This window comes from Pollicipes pollicipes, unplaced genomic scaffold (genome assembly GCF_011947565.3).
Source record: "Pollicipes pollicipes isolate AB1234 unplaced genomic scaffold, Ppol_2.1 Scaffold_6686;HRSCAF=7923_pilon_pilon_pilon, whole genome shotgun sequence".
Taxonomy (NCBI): Eukaryota; Metazoa; Arthropoda; class Thecostraca; order Pollicipedomorpha; family Pollicipedidae; genus Pollicipes; species Pollicipes pollicipes.
Genome location: NW_023596921.1, coordinates 4,635,011 through 4,647,220, shown reverse-complemented (window position 1 = coordinate 4,647,220; position 12,210 = coordinate 4,635,011). Strand labels below are relative to the sequence as shown.

Genomic DNA, 12,210 nt, shown 5'->3' with positions numbered 1-12,210 from the left:
TTTGGCGCGGCTACACCGCGCCATTTGGAGACCATTCAGCAAAAACCTTTGGGGGGTCAAATTCACCCCTCCTGAGCGGGTGGCTTTGGCTGGCCATAGTCACCCATGGCTAGTCATGTCCCAGCGCTTCGCAACAATATGTTCACTTGCCTTTGCTTCTAACATAAAAGTTTGGACACAACTGACTTGGTGGCTGCTGGGATGGTGTTGGCAATACTCATGCATAATTTTAACGCAATAAACAGCCCTGCAGTAGACGGACCGTCGATTTGACGTGCCGCTGGAATGAGATCTGAAGACAATCGTCGAATGACAACGAAGAAAACCACATCGTGCAGGACGTTGTACTTGGGTGCCCTTGTGACTTTCATTGTCAACACGACTGAATCTTAACTGATTCAGATGGTGAAACCAAGGCCAGATCCTGGGCCAGATCATTGTTCGGTGCTCGACGACATTGGTGCTCGAAAATGTAAAACCAGTCTGTTACCTTCACTCTCTCGAATGCTACCAATTTTTTTTTAGGCGCTTATGGCGCACATAAGCATCTGCAGATCGCAACTCAGCAAGCACCCAGCCGGAACAACACGTCGGGCGATTGCGTAAAATCGATAGAGGGCTGGGTTGTGTGGGTGTTGTGTTTGGTGTGTTCTGTTTAACATGTGAAGCTTGTTTGGTTTGTTATGCCAGACTGGTAGACAACAGTGCGAGTGCGAGTTCAAGGTGTGCAGCATGGAGCAAGAAACAGTTTACGATTCGAATGACGACTCACACGTCGTGATGTGTGAAAAGGTTCAATCTCTAGCAGGGAGTGTCTACCAGGAACTAGAACGCATGATCGCAAAATATGATGAAGATGTAGTGAAAAATCTCATGCCACTGGTCGTGAACATTTTGGAGAGCTTAGATTTCTCCTGCACTGAAAATCAAGAGCATGAGGTTGAGTTAGAGCTTCTGCGTGAAGATAATGAACAGCTAGTAACACAGTATGAGCGAGAAAAACAGCTGCGCAGGGCATCAGAACAGGCAAGTATACACCTATTGATGTTTGTGCTTATAAGAAGTACCAGATCAGTTTGTTGGGGAATGCAGTAAGTAGCCACATTTGGAGAAAATAAGCTCAGGATGCTAGTATTGCCAATGTAGGCTTCCAATCTGTACGGCCCGAGAACGCTCAAAACTTAAGCAACATGGTGGTGACAGGGTGCCACAGCAACATTGTGCATTAAACCTTTTGTTTGTGTGCATCAAACTCAGGTCAGGCTGAAACACATTAGATTTTAAATAATTTTGTGTGAAAATTTTTGTCATTATTTTTATGCTAATTTACTTAACAACATTGCAATAGCCCAGTATGTTAAATCTCTGTGCTGGAAGTAGTGGTGGCTTGAGCCCAAAGCCAGAGCACCCAGATTTAGAGTGTAAATGTACCAAAATTTTTGCAGTGATACTGGTGCTTTTCCGCATTGTATGTAAACACATGTTGCCATCTCACCTAAGGTCTCTGGTGCCATGAGTTCAGCTCAGAGCCTCCACATGGAAGCTGAAGCTTTCTGCTACCAGCCAGTTATGTCCTTGACCTAGATCAGGCACTGGTTGTGATACATAATGTTCTGCACAACATTGATCAATTGAATTGGGTTAGTTTGGCAGGATCAGTACATTATGCAATATAAAACTCAGTGATATTTTATGCTTTATTGGCTAGCAAGCTGTTGTTTTTGGCACCCATATGGCATCATTAATGGAAGTAGTTGGGAACATTCAAGCTTGCTTGCCATGGGAATGGCTCACATCAGCTTACTTGACCACCTCACTGAAGGCAGCATGTGTGCCAAGGCCATGTGTTCATATTGCTAATTTTGTGTATTTTACTGTACTTAGTTTTGCAAATGCATTGAATTTCTCATTGATCCATGGATCACCCTGGTGTTCATATTAGGGGAGGGGTCAGGCAGAACTCTGGCAGAAAAATGGAGGACCTGCACAGGCAATACCAGATCACCTTTCTACCCAGCAAGCCATTGGTTAGGGTATAGTCCTGAGTATGACAAGTGACAATTAGTTCTGCGATGTTCATCTGGACACTGCAGGTCTATCAAGAAACACAGTTTTCCAGGAACAAATCAATGCTGTTTGCCCCACTGCTGATGGTCATGTGTCTTTTCTGTTGCACTAAACCTCACAGTCTGATTCACTGTACTTACACTGTTGCTGAATTCCATATGATAAAAAGGTAAGCTTGTGTTTGACATTGCTTGTCTGGTTTGCTGATTTGCAGAAGGGATAGAGGGAAATGTGAATGTGCTTATGAACTGACCTGAACCTATATTTGATGGCAATGTTTTATTTATAAATGCAACCAAAGCAGGACTGGGTGTGTGCTGTTTATTCATCCAGCCAAAGTGGTAGTGAGGGAACCATGCAAGTGATTGCCTTCTTGTTACTGTTCATCTGTACTAAGCGCTAAGATATTTTTCTGTTATGTTTGTCATTGAGCATTAACTTGTCATTATCATGGAGCTCACATGCTTATCATTCCCTAGGCTGTATGTGTTTCATGTGTGTTTTCAGAAACTTTTTGAGCTTGAAGACCACAATGAAGAACAACTCAAGAATTCCATGTCCAAAATTGAGAGCCTGGAATCCATTGTCAGGATGTTTGAACTCAAGACCAGAAATGCCTCTGACCATGGTAAGCCATGCTGGTGGAAAAACAGAATGTCATAACCAGCTGCTGGATACATTATAGATGAAATCACTGCTTGGAAGCAACAAAACATGCAGTTTGTAGGAGCATTGGAATAAAATAAAAAACATACTGTACATTGGGGTAGGCCAAGAAGGTGCTTTCACGTCCTTCATCAGGCTGCCTGGACAAGAATGCTGTCATTGTGTTAGGTAACAAACATTCCAAGAAAACACTGCTTGTAATAGGTATATGTGTTTAGTACAGTGCTATCAAGTATGAGTAGAGTATGCTGTTGGTGGACCTGAACAGCTCACCAGAGGTTGGTAATGAACCTGCTGGGTTGCCAAACCATTGCAGCAGAAAAACCAAACTCTTAGGTGATACTGGGAAAGAATGTAAAAAACTGCTTAAATTTTAGTTAATTTGTGTGGGGTGACACCCCAACCAGAATGTGTGTGTGGTTGCGCACCAATGAGGAAATTATTTTCCACATGATAACATTTCACAGCTTTGGCATTTTCCCACCGTAACAGGTCGCGTGCAACGTTATTACCATGTACTATTACATTTAGTCTTCTCAGTCACGTCTGCTGGAGCTTTTCATCGCGGCGAAACATGGCCGACATGACCAACAGATGCTTGACAGCTTCATTGTGTTCCCCTGCACGAAAATTTTAGCGGGTTTTCACAACGCATTTCGTCCGTCCTGCGGCCAGTGTACAGATAATTTGCTGCATGACATTCCATGTGATCTGCTCGTTTCCGGTTAGCTTTGTTTTGGGATGGTATCGTGGCTCGCCGGATCGGTTGTTGGTCTTCCCACTGGTGTTCAGTCGACCTGAAGCTATTCATATGGAATTAAAGTGGTCAAGACGCTCAATACCAGTCAGCAACAGCCAGGGTTGTGTTCAGAAGAGTGACACGTGTTCTGTTGCCACACCTAACCTGTAGTTGTGATCGCATGGGTCGATGGCGTCTGGCGCTCGATGATCGACCCCCACGCTGGGGAGAGCAGTACAGTTGGTGCGGGAGGCTTGCTCGCACCGTGCGCGGTGATAAAGACTGCCGACCTGTCGACCAAAACTGGTGGTAGATAGCCACGCTTTGTGCTAATTGAATACACACACTTCACTTTTTATCCATTCCCAGGCGCACCATCGTGCGTCTTATACTCGTGCGAGTAATATGCAGCGTGATCATATCAGGCTTGGCACACTGGTCTGTCACGACGTTTATGATGGTGCTGTGGTGGAATGGTATGCTCTATTGGGGCAAGCGTCAGATAGGATGGAGAAAGCTCACTTGTGACTTTTATGAAGTAAGTTTGCTCCTCATTGTGTCCTTTGTCATTACGTCATAGGACGTTTTTATGACGTCAGAGTCGCTGCCAACTCGCCGTTTCCGAATCGCCGCTGCAGCGGACGGGCTCACTCACTTGTAGCACTTCAACTGGCTGATAGGTGGTTTGTTAATTGACGTGTCTGGACTGAACCTACGATAGTTATGTTCGCGTGTTTTTAAGGTTCTCGTGGTGTTCCTGTATGTTTTTCCGCGATTCCTACAGGTATTCCTCCATTTTTGCCTACGGCGTTTTTTAAAGGTATTACATGCCCAGCATCATGGCCGTCATAACATGTAGAACTGCCAAAATGTGTGCGTTGCATATCATAAAACGCGGGTCGTGTTCGAAACTTGCGTTTAAGGCGTGAGGATGGTTGAAAACCAACTACTGTCCGTCGATGCGACGATTTTTGCTGATGTTCTCCAGGCACGAGCAAGTTCGTTGTCATATTTTTCGGGACCTTGTTGTTGGCTTCCCCTGACCTGCCTTCGCTTGAAATTGGTGTTATGCTCCTACATTCGGGCTGAAGGCGCATTACCCCAATCTTGTATACTGGTTGTCCAGATCATTAGAACACGATCAGGTCCTTTCTAAAGCTGGTGAACGGCTAAGTCTACATCATGAAGGGGTCTGATAGGTGCGTGGCGGAAGCGTATAAAGGGCAGCAGGGGAGGTTTTTGTACGCGTGGAGTTTCACTCAGGTGCGGTTGGTCAAGTGGTTGACAGCAATTTAAAGCCTCAAAACTGGATGGCGTCGTCGTCCTTTGATGGCAAGTTCCTTGAACAACACGCTCATTATTGATATCGCATCTATTTGTGTGCCTTTTGTGCGACCTTTGCTTAAAAAATAAAATACTGTGAATGATAGTACCACTGTTGCTGTACCGAACTGAAGCACATTTTGTTTGGTTGGCCAAATAATAGAAATGTTGCCTCACTCAGTCACCGTGTTGCAGCATCCTCAATCGTTTTGCGACATTGAGTTGTGCGTTTTTACTCAGCACCAACCGTAACACACACGCTCAATGTAAACCCCTCACCGCTCCTCACTGGCTGCTACGCTGTACTGAAAGGCGTTACTAGTGTTTCGTCGGCGCGAGGATATCAGTGGTACCAAGCGATGCCCGATCCTGATCCCTCCGTCAGTAATCGGAGCGCATGTAACGTGTGTAAAGCGCGCGTAACGTGCCGCGTCCTGCGCGTCCCAGGAAGATAGCCTTGTTGTCGCAGCCTCTCGCTCTCCTGCTTCCACCAAGCCATCGAATGTGCACATTGGTCCCGGACGTAAGTCGCGGCCTGACCTTGTGCGAGCGGACGTGACGTGGCAGCTGTGAGGGCTGTTTAAATGCAAACCGGACGGATGTGGATCGCGTGCGGAGCTGTCAAAGTTGGGAGTTTTGTATTTATTGCTGCGTCCCACCGAGGGTGAACTCAGCAGGGGGGTCCGTTCCTCGCGCGCTGTGGAAGGTGGCAGAACGTCCGGAGAGGGCTATGTTGTCGTAAATTCGGTATCAAATCAAAGCGTATTGGACTCTATCCGGAGTTGCCACCCTATTTCCGGTTTATCGCCGTGGCCCACCGGAGTTAAAGGTCAGTGGGGGCTCGTTTCACGTGCACCCTGGTGGCGCAGGACCCAGCGCTGGCCAGTGCTGTGTTTTGATAAAACCATCCTCAAATCTAAACCTATCGGACTGGGTTTTACAAAGTTCCTGGCACGTCGAAAGCGATCTCCCTGTTGACTAGAAAACATCGCACTTCTTAGGCCTAATTGTGGGCGTAAAATGACCGTCGGCGCGCCACTAAACTCAAATGATCATGGCCAAACTGTTAGATGCCCAGCGTTATGTTCAAAAGATCATGTTGAACAAAATTGTTACTTGCGGTCATTACTGTCGCCGTGTGGTTGCAGTTTGTTCTTTGCACGTGGTACTTATGTTTTCTACCATGCTGCCTATGTGACCTATGTATGTGTTCTTCATGGGACCTATGTGACTCAACTCTTCAGCCAAAATAGTCACTTTAGTGGCATGAATATCTTGTGCAACTGACTTGTTCCATGACTGGCGGCACCCATCACATACTGGGAAGCGTGATTTTCACAGTCGTTATCGTCCGTCTCCTTCCCCCCCCCCCCCCCGCCCCTATTTAACATTGTCCGTGAATGTGTTCATCTGGCGCGTGTGTTTCTGCAATGATGTGAGCATGCCCGCACCTTGTCCTGATGTAGCGTGCCCACCATTACGAGGCAGTAGCTATCCTCCTCTAGCGCTACGTGGCGGAACACCTTGTTCTGCTCGCTTCAGCTGGGGTTGACGGGGCGGCCCACAGGACCCCCTGACCCGGCCTGCTTGAGTCGACTGCGAACCCGCCGACCCTTCCCACCACATTCGTGGGGGAATCCTGCTGACCTCAACCCTGTGCCCAGTGTCGCGGCTGGAGGAGAAGGAGGACACGATGCGGAAGGAGTACGCCAAACTGCACGACCGCTACACGGAGCTGTTCAAGACGCACATGGACTACATGGAGCGCACCAAGATCTTGATGGGTACCGACCGGCTGGACCAGATGAGCCTGATGCGCACCAAGCTGCCGCTGGCGGGCGGGCAGAACTCCGCCATGGCCAGGTGGGGTGCGGGGTAGGGGTGGGCCGTCCGGTGCGCAGGGCGGCGCGGCTGCCGCCACAGGGCGGCCAGATGCCAGGTCCGCAGCTGGTGGGTGAACGATCTGGCTTAAGTGAACGCTGCAGTCGGGCATTTACTGTACGCGTCCTTTAGAAAAGGTCGGTTGTTATATAGCACGACGTTATCACTGACGTACGGTGGATAGGTAAAGGAACCCCGCATGATGGATCACGGCAGTCTTTTCTGAGTAAACTGTTTACAGTCAGCACGGTGTCGGCGATATCGGGCCTTCACGTGCTAATCGTCTGCCCGTGTCCGGCGTTTGACCCCGGCGCGAAGCTTATCTAAGGGGGCGGCAATAAACGGCTGCGCTTGGTGTCCCGGATGCGGCCCGGCCAGCCTTCGGCCGGGGCCTTGGCCGGCGTTATCGGGCCGGCCGGCTGGCTGCCGGCGCAGCGTGCCGCGCGGCAGACATCGATTTTGCGGCGGCGCCGCGCCACCCGCGCGTCGGGCTCGCCACCTGTCTGATGTCGTCCGCCACGCCCCCGTCTCGCCCCGCCCCTCCCCGCCCCACCCCCGGACCGGCGCCCCCGCGCCCGGCCGACGAGCGCTCCGGGTCGGACGCGGGCCGGGCCGGACCGCGGAGACGCCACCCTCTCCGGACCCGCGGCCGCCCGTCCGCTCTGATGGAGTGCCGACAGGCGGCCCTGTCAAACACGCCGCACTTCCAATGACGCATGTCGCCGGCGATGCTGTCGCAGCCCGTCGATCTGTTAGAGTCATTAATCTGAGCTGATAGGAGTATCGAAACAAGGTAGATAGTGGCATGCCCGGTGATGCGGTGCCCGTCTGCCACGTTGGCTGTGACGTCAGTCGCGGCGTCTGGAGTAGTTTCTGTTCCAGATTGTGATGTGCGCAGGATGCCTGTGGTAACGACCGGCTGTGTCGTCTGTAGCCGTCCATCCACCCCACTGCATTGTTCTATTGGATCGTAGCCTGCAAAAAGGCTTGCTGCTGTCCGTCTCTCACAACGTGGCGCGAGCCTGTGTCGCCTTTGGCGCCTGTGCCGGCAGTGCGCGGCCCGCGTGCCGCTGCTGGCCGCGCGGCCGGCCGCCGCCTCCGTGCCGCTCCAGGCCGCTGACGGTGCAGCCGCTGGCCGTGCCCGGTCCGCCCGTGCTGAGAGTGACCATCCGCTCGGCCGGCAGGTCCGCCGGGCCGCTGTCCTTCGCGCTGCAGTCGCTGGACTCGCGGCCGGCCGCCGCCTCCGTGACGAACCAGGCCACAGACGGTGGCGCCCCTGGCGGCCAGAACGACAACCACGGGCCGGGCAGCCTGCAGGCTGAGCTCGAGGTAACTGTAAGTACGGCATGCCCCTCCTTTCTCCGCCTGCTGGACGTCGCACGCTCGGGCTGGCGGGAGGAGCGGCTGCACGTGCTCTCGACTCCACCGTCTCTGTGTCGGTGTCTCTCTGTGGAGCCGTCGGCACGGAGGCATGACTCGTGAGGCCTCGCTGGTGAGGTGGTGGCGCTGAGGCGCAGCGCGACGGGTCGGGATCTGGTTTCGATGCCGCGGTTTTGTTGGATGTTGTGCTGGATACCGTTTGGAAGCATGCGAGAGTAGTGGTCGCGCGCCATGTTCAGGACCGTCATGCGAGGTGTCTCCGACGATGACCGCTCTGGCTGCCCTATAGAGTCCCGGAGACTTGGCTCTGGCTGACCTCTGTAGAGGCTCGGCGGCTTGGCTGTGGCTGACCCGTGCACAGTCCCACAGACTTGGGTAGGTGCGCATCGACCCCCATCGTTTGTCGCTGTTCGGGTAGGTTTAACGCGAAGTGCCGGACGGCTCGTCGGGCAGCGCTTTGCGGTACGGACTGCGTACTTCGTTTGGTTGGCTATGTGGTGATGGACGTGTTAGTCGCACAATCTTGAGTGAATCTTGAAACTAGTTAGTGTTTTCATTGTGGGTCGGCAGCAGGCTGCAGTCAAAGTTGCCTGCATCTTTTTGATGCAGCAGTGGTGTTTTTAAGCTTGCTTTCGATCAGATGCCATTATAACGTTCATAGCATGAGAAGTGCCGCACTTTTGGGGCTGTCGGCTGTTCTTGCCCGCTGAAGCGCTGTGAGATTTTTACACCGCTCTTGGAATCACTGAAAATAGTGGACGGGCGTAGTGGTTTTGGAGCAATTAGGACACTGGGTGAAACTGCTCAGTTTACAGGCATCCTACAGCTCGGTTTACAAACATCCTACTGCTCGGTTTACATACATCGTACTGCGCGGTTTACATACATCCTACAGCTCGGTTTACATACATCCTACAGCTCGGTTTACATACATCCTACAGCTCGGTTTACAAGCGTCCTACAGCTCGGTTTGCAAACATCCTACAGCTCGGTTTACATACATCCTACTGCTCGGTTTGCATACATCCTGCAGCTCGGTTTACATGCATCCTACAACTCAGTTTACATACATCCTATAGCTCGGTTTCTATGAGATTTGGAGAGAACACAAACGCGAGCCATTGCCTGCAACGTTTTCTTTGCACCTGCATGAGTGCACAGCCATGAGCGACAAACATTTTCAGCTCAACTTATGCTGGACGGAACGCATCCGATAAACTTTAAAATCGTGAGCTTTTTACACTCGTTGTCGAGTATTCTGAGTACTTTTGTCCCAAAACTCTCCAAGATGCGGCCGTGCAGAAGTCCGCCGTGCACGACCCCCCCCCCCCCCCCCTCCCCAAACGATAGCTAATGTCTGCTAACGTACTGTCGGCGCTCGCAGGACGCCGAGACGGCCACGGACCGACAGCATACGGCGGAAAAAGGTCAGACCACCGAAGTTTCCATGGCAACGCATGACCAGCCGGCCTCTCCGCCAAAAGCCACTGGTACGGTGATGGGACGCATGGTCAGGGGGGTTTTCAGCCCGACGACGCCCCCGCGGTCCGAGCCCATGCGGGTTTGACCGGTGATTTGAACACTTTCGAGTCCGCTCCGTTCAGCGTCCAGCTGTTTGTGCCAAAGTATGGCGTATTTTCGGCCTTCATAGTGGTTCTGCCTGCATGTGCTATGTGACAGACCGAGCAGAAAGTCGCTCGCGTCGGGCTGTGGTTTGCCCAGCGTGTTCGTGTTGTAACAGTGCATGCTGACGCCCCTGGGCATATTTTTACGTTAGGCTGGTTATGTGCTTGATTACTGGATTTATCGGAACCTCGGGGATGGTGCTGCGTGGCTGTACGTAGCGTTTATCCAGGTTTGGTGGTCACTAGCTGTAGAGCAGTCTGAATGAAAATTCTCCTGTTCAACAAAGTTGGGGTATATCAGAAAAACATGTCTGAAGATTGAAGAACATGCACAATTTCATTACAATCAAGCTTCACATAAGTACCCCGTATTTCAGGGTGGCATTGTTCGCTTTGCGAACAGACAAGTTATGCAAACTGCATGCGTTAAGCTTCATCTTTATCACAGTGATTCATATACGCACGAAGAATGTGCATGTAATGGACGATGAACCCATACATTTGTTTTTATTCCTCTCAAGTAGGCGGTGTATTTATCGCACTGCCAAGCTTGAGCATATCAATGGGATAAACTTAGCAGAATAGCAACACCAAACAGAAAGACCTTCCTTGTGTAATGCTTGGAAACAGCTCGCAATGCATGATGGAATGCCTTTTTTTACCGATCGCTCACAAAGTTTTTCCGCCTTGTGGCCATTCTTCCTCCCATTGTATCAAGTGTTCTGTGCGCATGAGTCCCGGTGAAATAATTACGTGATTGCATTGCATTCAAGATCGGTATCCATGTTTTGCGCAATGAGATGTTAATACGGGTGTGGCAGTTAGAGGGCTTGTTCCGAACATTTCTACCGATTCATACAGCTGTCTGGCCTGCGCTGTGTTTGTCACTTTCTGTACACATCAAACACATATATTAAAACATCTGGAATGCTTTATTTTTCATTGCTTCCATCCTTATATTCAAGCAAAATAGCAACGAAGCCCGCCGTCGCATACAAGTGCAAACCTGTTTTTGTGCGACCCCCACACCCTTCCCTCCAGCCAACTGTCTCCTCTGGCGAATGGCGTACTCGCTAGTTCGGTTCTGCAAAATCACACCAAAATGTGTCGACTTATGGGTGGTGAAGTCGTTGAGCTGCATGGCCGTGGCCGTTGGCTCTGGCATCAGGGCCGAGCAGTGTGGCATAGTCGCGCGGCGGTGACACGGCCGCCGCGGCCGTGGTGGTCTGGCTCGGACTCGGCCGTGACGCGCCGGAGCCGTGTCGCGCGCGCCGTCCGCCGCCGCTGACTGCGAGGCCCTGTGTCGCCGCAGCGGCCAGCGTCTGGGACCGGGAGATGTCGATGGATGACGTCACGCCCGATCACGAGGACGGGCCGGCCGACTTCAAGCCGCCGGCCGCCACCAACACCACCACTAAGAGGTACCTGCGGCAACCGCGAACGCGGCGGGACGGCCAGGCAGAGACTCGGCGCGACGGCGGGGGAGGGGGGGGGGGGGAGGACAAGCCGGCACTGCATAGGGAGGGGGGACACGGTAGGAGTGCAGGGGAGCGGGACACGGCAAGACTACAGGGAGAGGGGGAGACGGGTATGGTAGAATCCCACACATTGAAACATGCTTGTTTCCCCAGCGTTTCGACACCAATTTTTCTCAGCCTTCTCCGCCCACGACCACTGCTAGCTCATTATAAGTCTTGCATGCACTAATGGTGTACGGCAGCGCCAGTGCTCACGTATCATAGCATCGAACGCCCGTTGTAACCAGTGTGCCGCCATGACGTCGCCGCAGACGTCTGACCGCTCCTGGCCCTCCCTGTGGCAGCGAGCACCGGTCCGCGAACAACCTGTACCAAGAGCTCAGCTTCCAGGACGCCGTGCTGGAGGCGGACGACGGCGCTGACATCACAGGTTTGCCCGCCCGGTGCCATGCCGTGCCGTGGCCGTGTCCTGCCGTGCCGGAGCCGGATGCAGTGGACCGATCGTTGGGGGCGGGGCGATGTTGTTGCGCGGGGCGCCAGTGTGGGATAGGACTTTCGGAAGCATGCCAGCGAGGCGGAGTCGCTTGCGGGGAGAGCCTTCGACCTCTCTCCCCTCCCCCTCCCCAGCGACCTGGGCGGCGTGCTGGCCCTCTGTCTTGGACTCAAAGGCCCTGGACCTCTTGAGGGCCTGCGACCTTTTGACCCCGTGTGTCGTGACCTCATGGGACCGGTCAGATGACCCCGAGCTTGGCGGCGCGCGGAAGCGCGGCGCCGCCGTCCGTGCAGCACACTAACCATGCCCCTGTGCTGTTTGCGCCGCTAGGAGGATGGGTCCACCCCGGCGAGTACGCGTCGTCAGGTGTGTCCCGTGGGAGAGGCACGCGGCTGCATGCTAGCGTGCCGATGTAGCGCCGTTGGCATGAGCTGGCGTCGGCCTCGTGGCGTCGGCCACCGACGCCGTTGCTTCGCCCAGACGTTTGCAAGTCGTGGTCGGCGATGCAAGCGCTGAGGGCAGTTTGCTAACGCGGCGTGAATCTTGAGACGCGGTCAG

General features: G+C 52.7%; 2 protein-coding genes across 2 annotated transcripts in view; both read left to right on the top strand.

The window, feature by feature from the left end:
- Positions 1-732: 732 nt before the first annotated feature.
- On the top strand, positions 733-12,068 carry LOC119107328 (JNK-interacting protein 3-like). The gene is made up of 8 exons (XM_037230752.1): positions 733-1,026; positions 2,575-2,695; positions 6,460-6,658; positions 7,861-8,005; positions 9,441-9,483; positions 10,994-11,036; positions 11,504-11,589; positions 11,983-12,068. The coding sequence occupies exons 1-8, from the start codon at positions 733-735 to the stop codon at positions 12,066-12,068; spliced, it is 1,017 nt and encodes a 338-aa protein (XP_037086647.1).
- Positions 11,527-12,210, top strand: part of LOC119108474 (C-Jun-amino-terminal kinase-interacting protein 4) — a gene marked incomplete in the record, with an annotated part of 35,301 nt that continues 34,617 nt past the window's right edge. The window contains 1 exon segment of the mRNA XM_037232041.1: positions 11,527-11,589.